The sequence below is a fragment of the Piliocolobus tephrosceles genome, chromosome 1 (assembly GCF_002776525.5).
Source record: "Piliocolobus tephrosceles isolate RC106 chromosome 1, ASM277652v3, whole genome shotgun sequence".
NCBI lineage: Eukaryota > Metazoa > Chordata > Mammalia > Primates > Cercopithecidae > Piliocolobus > Piliocolobus tephrosceles.
The window spans coordinates 154,919,015-154,938,868 of NC_045434.1; the positions used below are offsets into that span (position 1 = coordinate 154,919,015).

Below are 19,854 nucleotides of genomic sequence, written 5' to 3' on the forward strand. Positions count from 1 at the left end.
GCTGTTTAATAGTTGGACAAAACCAGTTCTGCACTACCTAAGTGTGCATGCTTTTAGAGTTTTCTCGTCCTGTTTCCTCACCTCTTTTTCACTCCACTTAGTCCACTACATTTTCTGCCTCTTCTCTCAGGTACCTAGTATTCCTATTCTTACTGTATCAAAATTCCTCCAGTGCCTACTTCATGCTAAGTACTCTGCCAGTTCTTTCTTTTCTTTTTCTTTTTCTTGACACAGGATCTTGCTTTGTTGCCCAGGCTGGAGTGCTGTGGTCCAATCTCAGCTCACTGCAACCTCTGCCTCCCAGGCTGAAGCAGTTCTCCCACCTCAGCCTCCTGAGTAGCTGGGACTATAGGCACACACCACCACACCCGGCTAATATTTTGTAAAGATTGGGTTTCACCATGTTGCCCAGGCCTGTCTCACTGTACTGAGCTCAAGTGACCCACTGGCCTCGGCCTCCCATAGTGTTGGGATTACAGGCATGAGCCACCGTGACCAGCCTGTCAGTGTTTTCAAATGTTATTTAATTTAATGTTCTCAACGAATGGCCAGAGGAAGATATTAATAGGATCTTTTTTAAGGAAAAAGAAACTGAATCTTCCTGGTTAAGGGTTTGCTGGAAATCACATCACCAGGATCTGAGAAAGGTGGATTCTTTTTATTTACTTATTTATTTATTTTTGAGATGGAATTTTGCTCTGTCACTCAGGCTGGAGTGCAATGGTGCGATCTCGGATCACTGCAACCTCCACCTCCCCAGTTCAAGCTATTCTCCTGCCTCATCCTCCCAAGTATCTGGGATTACAGGTGTGCGTCACCACACCCAGCTAGTTTTTTGTATTTTTAGCAGAGACAGGGTCTCACCATGTTGGCCAGACTGTTCTCAAACTCCTCACCTCAGGTGACCTGCCTGCCTCAGCCTCCCAAAGTACTGGGATTGCAGGTGTGAGCTACCGCATCCAGCCACAAAGGTAGATTCTAATCTGATCTGTGTCTTCTAATGCCCACTGTTCTCCCATTGCTTAATATCACCATATGTTAGGCTGTTCTTGCATTGCTATAAAGAAATACCTAACCTTCCTTTTCTTGGGGTTGCACTACTGTCTAATGAGTGCATAATGAGGGCGGTGCTGCTAATGCCTATACAATGCACCTGCATCAACTAGAACTTTGCTTTACCTTGGTACAATTTTCAGAAAAATGAAAATCCTCTTTTCCATGAAATTGAAAAAAAAAATGTTTTGAAAAGAAAAAAAAGAAATACCTGAGGCTGGGTAATTTATAAAGAAAGGAGGTTTAATTGGCTCACAGTTCTGCAGGCTGTACACGAAGCATGGCACTGGTAGCTGCTTTGCTTGTGGTGAAGCTTTGGGCTGCTTACAGTCATAGTGGAAGGTGACGTGGGAGCAGGCATCTCATGCAGGGAGAGCGGAAGCAAGAGAGAGAGAGAAGGGAAAGGTGCCACACACTCTTAAACAACCAGCTCTCTTGAGATCTCACTTACTACCAAAGAGATGGTGCTAAGTCATTCCTGAGAGATCTGCCCCTGTGATCCAGTCACCTCCCACCAGGCCCCACCTCCACCCAATACTGGGGATTACAATTCAACATGACATTTGGTGGGGACAACATTCAGACTACATTACACCACTTCATGTTCTAGTGTAAATATATATTTTGCTGATGTTAAATCAAATGTATAATAGATCATTGGTTTGGACTGAGCTCCTGTACTAGGCCTAACAGACAAAACCAAAGTGGAGTCAGTCATGCTGAAGTTCTACACCAACCTGCTGAAACTAGGATCTTTATCTGACCTTTCAACAAACCAGGACACAGAGATAACAGCCAAATCCCTAAACAGGCCAGTTTTCACCAGCATGATAAGAAGTTCCTTAAATCAACTTCCTCTGCTCAGCTCATCAGAACACTCATTCTGTTTTATAGTATGAGGTGCTGCCCGATTCTAGAATTGCAAATAAAAGTCAATTAAAATTTTTAAAAAATATTTTAAAAATTCTTTATTCTTTTTAATAGTGATAGGGTCTCACTATATTGCCCAGGCTGGTCTCGAACTCCCAAGCTCAAGCAATCCTCCCACGTCAGTCTCCCAAAGTTTCAGAATTATAGGCATGAGCCACGGCACCTGATCTCAATTAAGATCCTTTTTTTGTTGTTGTTATTTTTGTTTTTTGAGATGGAGTCTCACTCTGTCGCCCCGGCTGGAGTGCAATGGTGTGATCTTGGTCTAATGCAACCTCCGCCTCCTAGGTTCAAGCGATTCCCCTGCCTCAGCCTCCTGAGTAGCTGGGATTACAGGCACATGCCACCATTCCCAGCTAATTTTTTTATTTTTAGCAGAGACAGGGTTTCAGCATGTGGGCCAGGCTGGTCTCGAACTCCTGACCTCAGGTGATCCACCTGCCTCAGCCTCCCAAAGTGCTGGAATTACAGGCATAAGCCACAGCACTTGGCCCCAAATAAGATCTTAAAACTAAATTTGTTGTGATTTTGTCTTTTGACACTAAACATGATACCCAGGCTAGAAGTCATAGAGAAAAATGGCAACAGATTGACTACATACAACTTTAAAACTTTTGTTTGGCAAAAGAAAACATGGAGATAAAAAGATAACACACAGGCTGGGAAAACGTATTTAGAACATATATAACAGAAAAGATTTATGTTAAGCACTCCTGCAAATGACTAAGACTATAACCAACAACTCAGTAGAAAAATGACCAAAGAATATAACAAAGGTGAACCAAAAAATAAGAATTATAAAAAAGCAATAAACAAATAAAATATTCAACCTCATCTTCTGAAAAAATGCAAACAAGATGCGCATCAGGTTGGCAAACATTTTATGTACTAATAATATTGGCATACTCTTTTTAGAGAAATGATTGGTTATACTTACCAAAATCTATTTTTTTTTTTTTTTTTTTTTTTGAGACAGGACTCCTGGGCTCAAGCAGTCCTCCCACTTCAGCCTCCCAAGTAGCTGGGATCACAGGAGCACACCACCACACCTGGCTGCAAAATGTAAATGACTTTATCTTCCTTTCTTTCTCTCGACCCAGCAATTCCACATTTAGGTATCTGTCCCCGACAACCCAACACATAAAATTCTTATATGTGTATAAGCATATGTACAAGAGGAATTATTAAAGGAATTGGTATACTAGTGAAAAATTGGAAATAACCTAAATGTTCATTAATAGATTCGGTGAATATATTATTGAAATTTATTCTATAGATTATTAGGGCAATTGTTTAAAAGAATAAGGTAAAGCTATGTATAATGATATATGAAGATTTCTGAGACATATTGTCAGGTTAAAAATAACATGTCATAGGACAATATCATAGTTCACCATTTAAATAAAAATAGTGGGAAAAGCCCCATAACTTGTTGAGAGTCATTACCTTTGATGATGGGATAGAAGTGGGAAAAAAGGTGGGTGAATAGGAACTGTCACTTTTCACTCCATTTACATTGGTATTATTTTGATTTTTAAAAAATATGTTTTCATGAATTACTGTGTAGTTTAGAAATATAAATGCTTTCCCTTTATTTTACTATTGTATTCTTTCTCTCTTGCTCTCCTCTAATAAAATTCTCAGGCAGGATGTGAACAGAAAGAAAACAGTAACTTTTATTGACTTCCGTATCTCACACTTGTGTTCCAGTGTTTGGCTATTTATGATTTCCTTCCTGTGCTCTGACAGTCTCTAATTTTAGGTATGCCTTTATGGTTAGAAACAGCTTTTTGTTTTGTTTGAATTTTGAAGCCAACAATCTCAGGAAAGAACTATGCTTCTGTAGCACTGTTGTTTAGGGGTTTTTTTGCCCCCACCTCATAAAACTAGCCCAGAATGCTTTTACTACCCCAGACAAAAATGGACCATTTAAGAATAAGTTCCTAATTTGTTGTTAAATGCTAATTATGAGAATTAGATAATAACTTGTATTCCCGAAAATAAGCATAATGGGAAAGCATCTTCGGGAAACTGATGGGAATTCTGGATATAAAAGGTGCAGTGTGGTTATCTTAAATTGAAAAGTGAAAATAGCAAAATGGCTAAGAAAGCCTTAACATAAAACATTAATTGGGGTTTAATGATGTAATCTTAGCAGTGGGAAAGACACATAATAACATTCTATCAAACCTTTGTTAGACTTCCTTGTAATTTTGTCTTAACTATAGCATCGAAGAAAGTTGTGTACAATTCATTTTATGAATCAGAATCCAATTATTTTATATTGTTTTCATTCTTTTACCCAAGAGAGATTCATAACTTGTTTTTAATCACTTCTTTTATTTTAAACCAATAGTGTCTGCCAACTGGGTAATACTTCCCATTAAAACATTATCTTCTATAATTGATATAATTGCTTCGTAAAGACATAAACCACAGCATAAATCCACAGTCTTTGGGTTTATACAATCTAATTATGTTCACAGCACAATATTTTATTCTTAGTGATCTTAAAAAGAACATAAACTTGAACAAAGCCCAGACATTTATGGTAAAGTAATTGGGAGAATCAAGTTAATTATTGCACATAGAACTGCCTCTATTAGCAGCCCCTGAGACAAAGCCCTTTTTGCAGTCATTAATCTGAGTATAGGAAGGTTTGGTTCTGGTTCCCTGAGCCTGCATTAACAGTCTGTGGCTGAAGTGCAGAGTAAGGTTCAGTCCTAAAGTACAGGCTTCTCAAGGTTTGTCTGGGCTTTGTTCATGTTGCTTCAGAGGCAAGTGTGGAGAAGAGAGAGGGAGAGGCAGAGGGTGCAGGTATGCCCTCCAAGGTATGTTTCAACAGGAGATTTGCTTTCATCCGTTTTACATTTGAGGATTCTAGAACAGATTGCTTTTTTTTTTTTTTTTTTTTTTTTTTTTTTTTTTTTTTTGAGATGGAGTCTCTCTCTGTCACCTAGGCTGGAGTGCAGTGGCACAATCTTGGCTCACTGCAACCTCCACCTCCCGGGTTCAAGCAATTCTCCTGCCTCAGTCTCCCAAGTAGCTGGGATTACAGGCAGGCACCACCATGCCCAGCTAATCTTTGTATTTTTAGTCGAGATTGGGTTTCACCATGTTGGCCAGGCTGGTCTCGAACTCCCGACCTCAAGTGATCTGCCTGCCTCAGACTTTCAAAGTGTTGGAATTACAGGCGTGAGCCACTGCGCCTAGCCAACAGATTGCATTTGGAGAAAGACAATCAATTGTTAAAATTTATTTTTGAAAACCTTTGCTCAATGCCATAGTCATGTGCTGGAAGGCCAAACAGCAACCCACATTAGCTGAGAACCACATCTTAAAAACTCATAAGCCTCTCTTCAATACTCTTTATAACTAAAAAGAAATCCTAATTTTAGTCTGGGTGCAGTGGTTCATGCCTATAATTCCCAGTACTTTGAGAGGCCAAGGCAGAAGGATTGCTTGAGCCCTAGAGTTTGAGTCCAGGCCTGGGCAAAACGGTGAGACTCTGTCTCTACAAAAAATTTAAAATATAGCTGGGTATAGTGGTGTGCACTTGCTACTCAGGAGGCTGGGATAGGAGAATCGCTTGGGCCTGGGAGGTTGAGGCTGCAATGAACCATGATTGTGCACCAGCCTGGGTGACAGAGCAATACTCTGTTTCTAAAAAAAACGAAGGAAATTCTAATTAAACACACACACACCTGCATGCACACAAAGCAAACACCCCTAAACTGTACTTGACTTGCACCTCCTCCTATGGTTTTTATGTTAGAAAAGGGAGGGAGAGGGAGAGAAAGATACTAGAACAGGAGGAAATGATATTCTTTAATCAGCATTAGTGTTGTCCAGAACTATGGCACTCCATTTTGCTTCAGCATTCGTAAGTATTAACCTGACTTTCTTCGTATTTCTCTTCCCTTCCTCCCTCTGATTGGTAACTTGAGAGGCTTTTTCTCTCTTCTTCCTTCCCCTTTACCCATACCAAGAAGCAGGACATGCCCCTTTAGGAATCAGTGACTTAAAAGATTGTGAGACTCAGAGAAAGAAAGTTAATAATAGGCCCAAGAGCTAGATAGAAAGATGAAAACGTATGCACTTGTCCTCAGAATCTGCAGAAAATTCTGGCTTAAGAAGGTAAAGATGGGAGGTGGGGTGTGGTTAGGGTGGGAGATAATCACAGCCAAGTTGTACAGGAGGCAAAGAAGTAAAGATATTAGCCACTGAAGACTTTCTCTATAGAAGGATTTGTCAGTGGCAAGCTGGCTCTTACCTGGGACTCAGACGAATGTCAGTATCACTTCTTGGGAATGATCTTTCCTGACCACCTGGTGTAAAGTGGCCACCGAGTTGCTATCCACCACATTTTCCCATTTTACCTCTCTACACAGCACATTATCTGACATTTTCCTTTATTTTTTTTCTGCCTCTCTCCACCCCCTACCTCTGGCCTCTTCCCCACTAAAATGTAAGCTCCTTGGGGGCAATGACTTGTCCTAATTTACTGTCTGTCTCTTCCCCCTAGAATATAAGCCCCAAGACTGCAGGAACTGACTCGTTTTGTTAAATCCATATCCTTCAAAGGGTCTTGCACATATAACAGTAAGGGCATTCAATAGTTCAACGAATCCTTCTTGAATAAAAGATTTATAGAACGAAACCTTTTCTCCCCTGCGAAGGTTGCATTGTGATAAAGCAGCTTAAATTTTTCTCCCGAGTTGGGACAAAGGCAGGTACACTGTTCTCATTGCAGGTATAGCTTCAATTTCTAGTCCATTGGGACCAACAAGGGCTAATGGCAAAGATAGAATCAGAAGTGTCTCTTTTGTGCTGAATAGTGATGTATGTTAAGACACCACAGAATGAGAAAGCAGGTTCCTTCCCACTCTAGGGGGCGAGAAGGAGGCACTTGCTGCAGTGGAAACATTTGCAGAAGATCAAATAATGCTGTTATCCTTTAAGCTTGATAAAAGCTTTTTTTCATGTGTGATAGATTACAATTATAGTGAAACGTACTATAAAAATATTCTTCACATGTTACCGGATGTCTTCATCAGGTTTGCAAACATTAAAGATTTATCTTAGTCTTTCGTTATTTCGATCTCAAATACTACCTCCTTCTTGGCTTCTTTATGATTCTTCTTTTGCAAAAGAATCAAGCAAAGGCATACAACAATTTACAAGTCAAGATATTTAAGATTAGCATTTCATTAGTGATTTAAAATATATTCCTTTCAGAATATGCAAAGTACAAAAAATATATACATATTTTAGGATAAACAGAATAGAGTTTTACATCAGGGGAAACTTGTTTTTCATTACAATGAATAGTAATATCCCTTTTGGAGCAAAATGGCCGTAGTAAATGATAAAAAGCAAAATAAAGAGGATTGTCAGTGCAAAAAAAAAAAAAGATAAATTCTGATTACTTATATGATGGACATTAAGAAGTCTTGAGTGACCATATGATTTATTATCCAAATAAGGGATGCTTCTGAGAGTGAATGAAGGCAGTTACTGGTCATAATTAACACTGGGACAATGGACAGAAACCAGGGCAAACTGGGATATATAGTCAACCTCATTTCAGGGATATTTAATGACCATAAAATTGCTTTTAGATTTTTGTCAAGAAAAAAAAAAGTAAAACAAATTAGTCTGCTCCTTTGCTAAAGACATAGTAAGCAGTGAGTCTTTTTTAAGTAAACTGCTTGATTTTTCATAATAAAATTAAATGACTAAATATGAGTATAAATTGACAACTGTTAGAGGAGAAAAAGAAATTCAGTTGGTAATCTACCTATTTTAATGAATGAATGAATGAATGTTTATTTATTTATTTTTTAGAGATGGGGTCTCGCTCTGCCGCTCTGGCAAATGATCATCAATCATGGCGTGCTGCAGTGTCTAACTCTTGGGCCCAAGTGTTCCTTCTGCCTCAACCTCCAGAGTAGCTAGGACTATAGGCATGAATTTACATGCCCTGCTCTACTCTATTTTAAACTGTTCCGGTCATTCGAAAAAGTTGTCCTTGTCTGCAAATATTAATCACAATAGTCTGCTGGGTAATATTTCTCAGCTTAAAATATGCATTTCACATTTTAAAGATCAACTACTTTTCCATATTGACCTCACTGGTAGATGGATTTAATCTCCCACCCCAGTCCTTATGGATTGTGGCCATAAGGAGCACTGCTTGGGAGGCTTCTGAGGCCACTGTACAGCTCAGCAGAAAGGCCTGTTCTGATTGACTAGTGATATCTGCAGGAGACATGGGATATGGGGCAATGGAAGGTTCAGCAAGTATTTGCCGTCAAAACAGGTACTGAACAAATACCTGTTTTAACAATAATTTTCTAGCATGTATCTGGTTTGTAACCAAAAAGTTACATCTTGCTGATCCTGCATCTGTTACCTCTCATAGATTCTATTATAGTGTAAATCATATCCCAACTATGCCACAGAAGAACAAGACCATCACTCTTGACTTAAATGAAGACAGCAACCCATGATTCCAACACATCATTGTTTCACAGCTCTGTTACTCCCAAATCACACTAAGATCAAATCCCTGATACCTGAATGGAGAGTAGGGGGAAAAAATAATACAACAAATGACTAATTAACTATTAACTTCTCTTCTGTTTCTATTCTTCATTTATTTTGTTATTTGGGGCTACATTTTTATCTACTCAAGAGAAGTTTAAGTGATAAAATGAAAATTAAACTTGCCTCTCCCTTTGCAAGCAAACATTAGTTATTTTATTTTATTTTATTTTATTTTGTTTTTTTTTTTTTTTTCACTCTTGTCACCCAGGCTGGAGTGCCAGTGACACAATCTCAGGTCAATGCAACCTCCGCCTTCCTGGTTCAAGCGATTCTCCCGCCTCAGCCTCCTGAGTAGCTGGGATTACAAGCACCTGCCACCATGCCCGGCTAATTTTTGTAATTTTAGTAGAGACAGGGTTTCAGCATGTTGGCCAGGTTGGACTCGAACTCCTGACCTCAGGTGATCCACCTGCCTCGGCTTCCCAAGGTGCTGAGATTACAGGCATGAGCCACCATGCCCGGCCTAATGACTCTATTTTAAAGGAAAATTTTCAGTATTTATTTTACTACCAGGTATTTTGCATTATTTACCCTTTCTGTATACAATAGAGAGCTGTTTTGCATCTTTCAGTGAGGGAAAAGAAAGAGGAAATAGTTGACACTTCATAAAAAATATAGGAGGCATCCAAATAATGCTGTTTTTGTGCCTGTATGTGTGACCATGAAGCATGTTCCACCTTCGGAATCTTAATTCTCTAATTTTAAGAAATGAAGCAGAAGAATGGCTAAAATTAAAAGGGCGTGGAGCTCCTGGAATTCTCACACGGTAATGGTAGGAGCACAGAATGTCACTACTCTGAAAACAAGACTGGTAGAACTGAAACATATGCTTATCATATGGCCCAGCAATCCCCTACCTAGGTATTTATCCAAGGGAATGAAAACATGTGTCCATATGAAGATATGTATGTGGATACATTTTTTCATAAAGAGGCAGAATTCAATTTCTATTGCAGGGTAAACCCAAGTTCAGATTGCAAGGCAGCTTTCTCATGTTGATTTTGACCACACAGCTCTACTTTTCCAAGAGTGAAATCCTTTTGAAGTGGCTTTCCAAAATATTTTGTGGAAAATAAGAATTAATAGATGGCAGCTCCTCATTCATGATCCCCAAACAGGAGACAAATTCATCAGGAAGCAGGGTCTGTTCTGGAATAGTTTCACTGGGTGAATCGTTTTCCAAAAGCATGGTGCTTTCCTCCTCTACTGAGTTTTGTATGTCAGGAGAACTGCATTCTCCTTCATTTAATAGGAGGCTTAATTCTCCAAGAAATAGCGTGCTGCTTGGTGAATTCACGCTTGAAACAGAAAAAGCAAAATTAGGATGCTTTTGTGACCTGGGATTATTTCCTGAGTCTAAGGAATCAACTGGTGGTTTAAGTGTTAAGGAAGTGATTTCATCATTATTGCTGAGATGGCTTCTCCCAGGCAGAAGATTTGAAATTTGGGGTTTATATCCAGTGTTGAGATCAGGAATATACACAACTGTAGTATTGTCAAATAGCGAGTTTTGCAGGTAGTCTCTTGTCTCCAGGGGTCCTGCATTCTCCTTCTTGTAGTCTGTAGGCCTGTGTTCTGGGATAAAGATTTCTTTTATGTCTGTAATCATGGGATCAACATAAAGGACCTGCTCACTGGAATTATTATTCATAAGTTCATTATTTTCCTAGGAAAAAAAGACATCGTTTTATTTTACAAAAGACATTTAAAGGAACCAACTGGATAATTGAATGAGGACTGGAATTCTGCTTTCTTTCAACTTTGCTTTCTCCCTCCCTTTTCTCACATTGTTTATCTTCCCATATGATTTCCTCCTTTTGTCTTTTGTTATCCTGCTTGCTTCCAAATCTTTATTAAATTCTACATGAGAAGACTGGAGAAAAGCAATAGTAAAAATAATCCATTTCTTAAGCGCATTTCTCAGTTTAAAAGTTTTAAAGAGAAAAGTTGAGTCTTACATATTAACTTATTACTTAATTTTAGGGCCTTTTAAAAATTGGTCTTCTGAGGCAAGAATATTAATATTTCTTGTTACAAGAAAATATTTTGTTGCTTAGATAAAAAAGGTTGGGGAGAATCCTATTTTGCTCACATACTGAGAATGAGCATGTGACAAACGCTTGGTACTGAGGTTCTCAAGGTGTATAGTGGCTGGGAGCAGTGGCTCAGGCCTGTAATCCCAGCACTTTGAGGTCAAGGTGGGCAGATCACTTGAGACCAGGAGTTTGAGACCAGCCTGGCCAACATGGTGAAACCCTATCTCTACTAAAAATACAAAAATTAGCCAGGCATGGTAGCGCAAGCCTATAATTCCAGCTACTTGGGAAGCTGAGGCAGGAGAATTGCTTAAGCCCAGGAGGCGGAGGTTACAGCGAGCTGAGATCATGCCACTGCACTCTAGCCTGGGTGACAGAGCAAGACTCTGTCTCAAAACAAAAAGCAACAAATAAATAAATAAATAAAGCTACTCACAGTTCAGACATGTTTGTGATGATCAGGAGGGTGGGTGAAGATTTTTTAGCCTAATGACTTTTCTGGGCAATAAATGGACTTGAGGCTTTCCAGCAGATGGCTGGCCTTCCTGGGCAAACTGTCACCCAACACAATTATAAGATTATAGTTCCCTGTTATGAGCTGAATGTTTGTGTACTCTCTCCCCAGCCCCCCTCATGTTGAAACCAATGTGATATTATTTGAAAGTGGAGCCTTTGGGTGGTAATTAGGTCACTAGGGTGGAGCCTTCACGAATGGGATTAGTGAAGAAGAGACGGAAAAGAAATTATCTCTCCCTCTGCCATGTGAGAAGTTAGCTGTCCACAAGAGAGCCCTCACTAGCAAGTAAACTGACTGGCTCCCTCATCATGGACTTCCCAGCCTCTAGCACTGTGACAAATAAATATTTGTTGCTTAAACCACCCAAGCAGACCAAGACACCATTCCTTAGGCTCTTGGGCAGAAAACAAAACCTTATCTGAGGGAAACCCTCAGGTTTGCCTCTAATTCCAGGAGCCCAGAATAGGAAGGGAGTTTAGCAAAGAGGGAGTTCTTGAATAAAGAGACATGAAGTGTCATTCCAATGTTCTTCGGGCCCAACCTCCTTAGTGAGCTTGCCAGGTCTTGACAAGAACAGCACATTGGGTGTTGCTTCATCAAAAAGCTTGACGTGAGGAGTGGCTGGAGTAAAGCTGGATGGTGAGTGGATCAGATCACAGAAGTCTTGTGTTACAGAACTCAGACTCTGTTCTGTTGACCAGTTGTCTTTGAACTTTTAAAAAGTATTTTATTTTTAGCCTAGAAACCCTTTGTTCAGATGACATGAGGTTGGGGAAGGAGTAAGCTAATAGGCTCACCAGGGCTTGAAACAGAGTCACTTCTATTTGTTTTACAAATATCTCATCTTCTTACCCAACATGCTGTTCTAACCCCCAGGTGTTCCCCTGACTTTGAATTCCCTCTGTTTCTCCTGAGCAACTCCTCACCTTTCAGTGACTTCTCTCCACTCCCATCACATGTTTGGGCTCGTTTCTGTCATTGCACTTACATCACTGCATTGTGAGCCTTGGATGATGTGTCTGTCCCTTGGACTGGGTTTTGAGCCCCTTGACAGCCAAGCCCGAGGGCCAGGGGTTATCAGGAATACACATAACTTTAGCTTGTTCCTTCCCTCCTTTATAATCAGTGAAGTCCCTGTACCCTCAGGGGCTTCCTGGTGTGTGGCCTTCTCTTCGCCAGAATGGAAACCTAGCCCAGCCCGGTGACACTATTGCTCACAGTTCTCTCATACTGCTTTTCTCAAATTCCACCGGGTTTAAAGAGTAAAATGATGCCCTTCTTGGGCTCCACCTGGCTCTCTATCTCATGTGAAACAGAAGCCCTTTGAGTCTTTGAGGCTCATTTCATTGAGCTTTTCTTCCCTACTCCCTTTGTTCCTGAAGACATCTACCAATTGCTTGGTCACCAGGTGACTCGTGCATGAGGCCCACAATCTTCCACTTCACTTTTCTCTTTTGAACAGTTTTATTTCTTTATTTCTTCTGCTTTCTTTCCTCCAACTCTATTGTCTCATCTCTTTTATGTATGGTTTGAAACAGGTACAATTTTGTTTTTACATATGTCTATATAATTATGTTAATATGTGTGCACATTTATTTATTTGAATGGAAATTCTATTCTAATTATTAGACTGCACTCTTGGTCTCAATTGCCACTCAGTTTTTGTTGGATGATGTTAGGTTACCTGTAGCATTTTCACAACATTGCTGTTTTTCATATTAGGAATATCTTCATAAAGCCATTTTGGTATTAACAATAATATTCTTCTTTTAATCCTAAAAAACAAAAATGACACATTAGAAGAAGCAGGCGATCATACAGGAGATTAGGAAATCAACTATAATAAAATGTATATTAAAAATCAAATTTTCTAGGTTGGGCACAGTGGCTCATGCCTATAATCCCAGCACTTTGGGAGGCTGAGATGGGAGGATTGCTTGAGTCCAGGAGTTTGAGACCAGCCTGGGCAACATAGCCAGACCTTGTCTCTACAGAATATTAAAAAATTAGCTGGTGTGGTGGTGCATGCCTGTAGTCCCAGCTACTTGGGAGGCTGAGGTGGAAAGATTGCTTGAGCCTGGGAGGTCAAGGCTGCAGTGAGCCTTGACCATGCCAGTACACTCACTCCGGGCAACAGAGTGAGACCCTTACTCAAAGAAAAAATTGATTAAAACAATCAAACTTCCTGATGCAGAAGCTAAAGTTTTCGTCTCTTACTTAATGAAAATTAAGTGGGAAATTGTGTCATTATCTTTTTAGATTTTCCTCTCATCTCTATTGCTCTGCTTCTTTTAATGAGCAAAAACTTTTCAAAACACTCACACTAGATTCAAGATAAGTGGGAGAACCACCCTAGCAGTGAAACTGTACACATATTAAATAGAGCAAACTATTATAACCAGAAGACACCCATGTGGGAAAGTCTGCAAAACTTAAGGGATATTTTGTAGAACTTTCCAAGGTGACCATAACTACCGAATATTTAAAAAGAGAATGTTATATAACAAAGCCCTAAAATTTAAGCTCTTCTAATTCTAGATTTTGTAATTATTTCAAATAGGGTAGTAATGATGGTGACAGCTCCAACCTTTCTTGATGTGGATGGAGAAGGAGGCTGGGGAACATGTCTTGCAGTTGTGTGGCATAGTGAGAACTGGTTTCTACCTAGACTGTGTGCTTATTAAGGATCAGTGGGGTGGGGCTTTGGAAAGAAAAGGGAGAAGCCATAAACATCCCACTTCTTCCCCCAAGCTATCTATTAGCACTGCCACTGTGTTTAAAAACACTCTCTGCATTGACAGCACAAATTGGTTTGGGCAAAAATGTTGTACCAAGAACTTAGAAGAGACTAAACTGATTTCAGACAACTTTTTATATATTAACAATGGATCTGTTAGCGACAGATCAAACTTATTTGTTTACATAGGTTCTTTAAGGACCCGTACTAAATAACAACCAAAATGGCTGAGTGAACTTTGCTAGCCCACTGTGACCTTGGACTTCAGGGTAAAAATTATTTCTTTACCCATCTTTATACAATGCTTTATGACTCTGTTCTTTTTTGTTTTGTTTACTAATTCACACTCTCTTCTGTATTTAAAATGAGACCAAATTAGCAAATTCATGCTATTGGAGTAATTTTTTATACAGCACACTGATACAGTGAGAATATATATATTATATTATATATTATATATATTATACTATATATATTACAAAATCCTTTTAAAGCTCTTGTTACCCAACTCTAGCCATGCCAAGTGGCCAATATTTCTGGCTTTTGAACTTTACCTCCCAGGTGCTCAGAGAAAGGAAAATTCAAGACAATTCATGGAAGGGAAGAAAATCAACAAATGGTAAAAGTTCATGCAGGTATCAAATCAGAAAGGACTCATTCCTTAACCCAGGACTATATAATATATGATATATTATAATATATAAGGAATATATAATATATTATAATATATATTATATCATATATAATATAATATATATTATATAATACATAATATATTATATCATATATTATAATATATAATTAAGTTCTGAGTGAAAAACCTATCTAGAGAAGAAATCATTAGTAGACTTTATTTAGAATAGCTCATTCAAAATATTTCTACTGCATTTGATTATAAATGTAAATGAAAGAAAGATTATTTCATGAAGCAAATGATGGCAAGAAGGAGAAACTCAGTGCCAATTTGGCAAAGAACATTCAAGTCAAAATTTGTGAGCAACTGGACATACTGGGGAACTGCCACACCAAACAACTCTAGTCGACCAGCAGCTTAGAAATACTCAATGCATCAGTAAAATTTAGAAATCTAAGTGTCTTGCTTTTCTCAAAGTCTCATTTTAAATAACTAAGCATAGATCTTTATTAATACCATCACAGGAGGGGAAAAACTGAAGGGGGCCAAGAGAAAGGAACTTTGGGGCTGAATGCTAAAACACCAACACAATTGGTAAGGAATTGACAAATTTAAAAGTTGCCACACTTCTCTTCACACTGATTCAAGCTGATTTGTTTGGGTGGAATTCAAGTGTCAAAGCAAACTAAATATGGCCTGACAAGGACTTCATACCTCTGTATTTGCATCCCTGTGGATGAACTATAACCTAGCTTAACAGGCAGACAAGAGCAAAAACCTGACTTAGGAGTATGTGCCTGTAACAATAACTGAGTCTTGGCCAATCTCAGTGGACCATACTTCAACCACTTATAGACTGCTAAGTGTTCAAACTGTTCAAATAAGACAAATGCCAACCTGTAACCAACCAGCTGTTTCTGTACATCACTGCCAATTTCTGTATGTCACTTCTCTCTCTCTCTCTTTATTTTTGTCTATAAATTTGTTCTGACCACAAGGCATTGCTAGAGTCTGTCTGAATCTGCTGTGATTCTGGGGCTGCCCAATTTGCAAATTGTTCATTGCTCAATTAAACTCCTTTAAACTGGTGAAGTTTTTCTTTTACTAGATGGTGTCAGAAGTGGGATATGAATTAGACCTTCTAATGACTCCCAGGAGCACTGAGGGAACAAGCAAGGAATCTCTTGGGCCTACTTGTGTCCTTTGATCTCTCAGAGTAGCTGCGGATCATGGTAAGTTCTCTCTTGAATTTCAGAGCTCCACAGATTTGTGTTTTGAACTCTCCAAGTTTCTTTGAGCAAATTTCTGTTCCAAACTGGGTTCAGAAGTCACAACAGAAACCGGACTGGGTCCAGGATGGGATTTGATCAGTAATTAACTGGATTGGATCCAGTTAGAGGCCTCTTAGATTTGACTAGGTCAGAAAGAAACTGGTAGTAAATAGTACTATTGCAGGGGTTGTAAAATTTGGCATTTGAAAATTCACAGGGATTTTTGTTTTCCACACCTTTGTTTCATTTTTCTTGCACATTTAGGTAGGAAAAGTCATTGGCTAAGTTTATCAAGGGAACCTGAAAGCAAAGCCAGTATTTTAGGTAAAAATGAGATCCTTCACTTCTGAAAAGCAGAGTTCTTTCCGGTTTATACATTAGGTTTGGGAGGCAGCATAGTCTTACAGAAATCACAAAATCTTACTAAAGATAACTTACAATGGAACATTCCAAATGAACAACAACACACTGAAGTGCATAAAAAAAAAAAAAAAAACTGGATGAGGTCTCCATCTTGTTTTACATCCTTGGGAGCTTGACTTTGTAACCACATGGTGGTACTTTCTCTTGGTCTCTGCCTTCAAGGGAACAGGAATTTCAGGGTTCATGTCACAGCTCTAAAAATTATGTTGAGTAGTTAAAAGCCTTTGCAAACTCAAAATTAACTACTCTGGAGTCCTTCTGGGAAGCACAATGGAGACAGCCCAGTACTGTAGCTCAGTAGCAAAAGTTTTTTACTTTCACAGTGGTGGCCTGGGTTCGATTCCTGGGTTAAGGAATGAGTCCTTTCTGATTTGATACCTGCATGAACTTTACCATTTGTTGATTCTCTTCCCTTCTGTGAATTGTCTTGAATTTTCCTTTCTCTGAGCACCTGGGAGGTAAAGTTCAAAAGCCAGAAATATTGGCCACTTGGCATGGCTAAAGTTGGGTAACAAGAACTTTAAAAGGATTTTTTAAAGAGCACTATATTTAAGAGTCAGCTTAATTAAAAGTGGATAGCCAAGCTATAGGTATATTTAAAAGGCCTTTATGTCTTTTCTTTTCTTTTCTTTTTTTGAGACAGTCTCACTCTGTTGCCCAGGCTGGAGTGCAGAGGCACAATCTCGGCTCACTGCAAGCTCCACCTCCTGGGTTCATGCCATTCTCCTGCCTCAGCCTCCCAAGTAGCTGGGACTACAGGTGCCCACCACCATGCCCAGCTAATTTTTTGTATTTTTAGTACAGATGGGGTTTCACCGTGTTAGCCAGGATGGTCTCGATCTGGTGACCTTGTGATCCGCTTGCCTCGGCTTCCCAAAGTGCTGGGATTACAGGTGTGAGCCACGGCACCTGGCTGCCTTTATATCTTTTCTTTTTGTGGATCTTGTTTTGCTGAGAAAGGTTTTGTCTTCTCAGTTGACTGAATTATTTTTCTCCATCTTGTCTTGTCACTCTTAAGGCACACATAAGAGGCCCTAAGATAGCTTCTGATAGCCTAGGACTCCTTGGGAAAAATAAAGAAGGTGCAACTGACCCTGTTTTGGAAAAAAACCCTCTGTTTTCCTCATGGAACCCCAAGAATTAAAAGCAAATAGATCTCTCTCAAAATCCGTTTTGACTTCCAGCTGTGTCTGCTTATTAGACCCCAGAAACTGCATGTTTTCCTAGCCATTTCTTGATGGGCTCCACCCCAAGTTCAGTAATCCAATGAAGTAACTGGCAAATGAAAAATCCTACAACTACTGGATCTTGTTCTCTGTGTAGTTATATACGTGTTGTGTGTGTGATGTTTATATAAAAGAGTTCTAAGTAATTGGCTTAAAGAAAAATAAGTGCTTAGATAAAACATTTTGGAAGAAAAAATAAAAACTGTAATGTCTTAGTTCACGTAACTTTAGTAATATTTGGGAAATAAAAACAGCTTTAAAGATTATTGGTAAAATAAAGGCATTTTGTCTAAATTAGACAGATCAGATATTAGGTTGACTAATGCTTTAAGGTCATAAACTGCTTTGACTTTTGAAAATTGTTCAATTTACCTACCTTGGAGACATTGGATTCTCAATAAGGCCTGGGGATATGTGGAATTAGCCATGCTCCCCTAGCTATGCAAAATAGGTTATAAAGAAAATAGATTTTATATAAGAAAGGATATTGTATGGTAAATTCTTGTCCTAAAGTAAAATAACTGGTTGCTTAAAAAGAGAGATGATTAGAACAATTCAGAAAGTCTAAGCATGTCACAGATTGTCTGTATAAGTCATGAAAGGATACATGAAAGAAAATTTATGCACCCAAATTAAAAGTTGCTAACAGTTACCATTACAACATGTAGTCAAGACTACTGAAAACAGATTTACATGCAAGGTGTGTAAGGAAACTAAAATGCATTTTTACTAGAAGGTTATAAGGCACAGGAATGTAAATATTTGTCTAGGTTAGAGGGTTAAAAGATTGTTTTAAATTAAAATAAAGCTAAAGGTTTGAATACATTGTGGAAGGTTTGTGAAAAGTTAATCTTATAAAAAGAAATTCTGTGCAGACATTGGCTAAAGATAAATGAGTGTTGTTAAATTTTTCTGTAAATTAAAATTGAAATGAAAGCACAACAGGTTTTTCTTAGAGCACTGATCTGCTTTTTGACAAAAATGTGTAAAGGGTTATAAAATGTTTACAAGAATCTCACCTCATGGTCAAAACTGGTTAAGCATAATATCAAGTGTTTTAAACCTTTAATGTATTTTATAGGCTTCCCAAAATGAAATTTCAGCTTCAAAATTATCTTTCTAACCCCCCACTTTTGGATGCTACAGAGGGCCCTTGAAGCATTCAAAGGAGAGATAAACAGAATTATCTGATATGTTTAGTTACATGGGATTGTCAAAATAAAAACAATGTTTAATGTTCTTCAGGTTATATTTTAATGAATAACATTAATATATGTTCCAAAATTGTATAGGATTTCTAAAATTCTAGTGTCTCAATATATCCTTTCAATCATAATTAAGGTTATTATGTTAAGTTATCATAGACCACAGAGATAACCAAATTTCCTTGTGAACTGTGTTTTTAACTATCACTATTTAAAGTCATTACATTAAGTTAATTACTTAATGCTAGTGCAATTTCTGAAAACTTCACAAACACGCAAAATCCTAGAATATGGTATCTTTTAGAAAGTTCATGAAAGGATAAAAAGGACCTTAAAGAGCACTCTTGAATACAGGTTTCTAATAACTTTAAATTCATATCATTTAGACTGGTAAGAATCCCTAAAACTTTAATAAAAAGACTAACTGGTTTATAAAACTGCTAACCGAAGTAGAACAAAAATTAATTAAATACCATGAAAATACTCTGCCAGATTTTCATGCTAAATCAGGATGGAAAATCAGCATGCTAGAGAGCTAGCAAGATGGCTGAATAGGAACAGGTCCTGTCTGCAGCTCCCAGAGAGATCGACGAAGAAGGTGGTGATTTCTGCATTTCCAACTGAGGTACTAAGTTCATCTCATTGGGATTGGTTGGATGGTGGGTGTAGTCTATGGAGGGTGAACCTAAGAAAGGTGGGGTGTCACCTCACCCAGGAAGCACAAGGGGTGGGGGGATTTCCCTTTCCTAGTCAAAGGAAGCTATGAGAGACTGTACTGGGAGGAATGGTACACTCTAGCCCAGATACTGCACTTTTTCCACAGTCTTCACAAGTAGCAGATCAGGAGATTCCCTCTGGTGCCTGACTCAGTGGGTCCCACCCCCCATGGAGTCCAGCAAGCTAATATCCACTGGCTTGATTGGGAGAAACCAGCACAAAAAAGCTGAAATTTCCAAAAACCAGAATGCCTCTTCCCCTCCAAAGGATCACAACTCCTCGCCAGCAAGGGAACAAAACTGGATGGAGAATGAGTTTGATGAATTGACAGAAGTAGGCTTCAGAAAGTGGGTAATAACAAACTCCTCTGAGCTAAAGCAGCATGTTCTAACCCAAGGCAAGAAAGCTAAGAACCTTGAAGAAAAGACAAATTGCTAGCTAGAACAACCAGTGTAGAGAAGAACATAAATAACCTGATGGAGCTGAAAAACACAGT

At 38.7% G+C, this 19,854-nt stretch overlaps 1 protein-coding gene and 1 non-coding gene across 2 annotated transcripts in view; one reads left to right on the forward strand and one right to left on the reverse strand.

Annotated features, from left to right (window-relative positions):
• Positions 1 to 1,074: 1,074 nt before the first annotated feature.
• LOC111541671 lies at positions 1,075 to 1,200 on the forward strand. Its single transcript, XR_002731344.1, has one exon. It is a non-coding gene; the product is annotated as a U4atac minor spliceosomal RNA (small nuclear RNA).
• Positions 1,201 to 9,063: 7,863 nt separating this feature from the next.
• The window catches only part of IL23R (interleukin 23 receptor), an 85,711-nt gene continuing 74,920 nt past the window's right edge, over positions 9,064 to 19,854 (reverse strand). Inside the window, exons 10-11 of the mRNA XM_023209854.1 lie at positions 12,830 to 12,920; positions 9,064 to 10,258 (exon numbers count right to left, since the gene is read on the reverse strand). Of these exons, the coding sequence (XP_023065622.1) occupies positions 9,608 to 10,258; positions 12,830 to 12,920 (742 nt within the window). The 3' untranslated portion in view covers positions 9,064 to 9,607. The remainder of the gene's footprint in view (positions 10,259 to 12,829; positions 12,921 to 19,854) is intronic.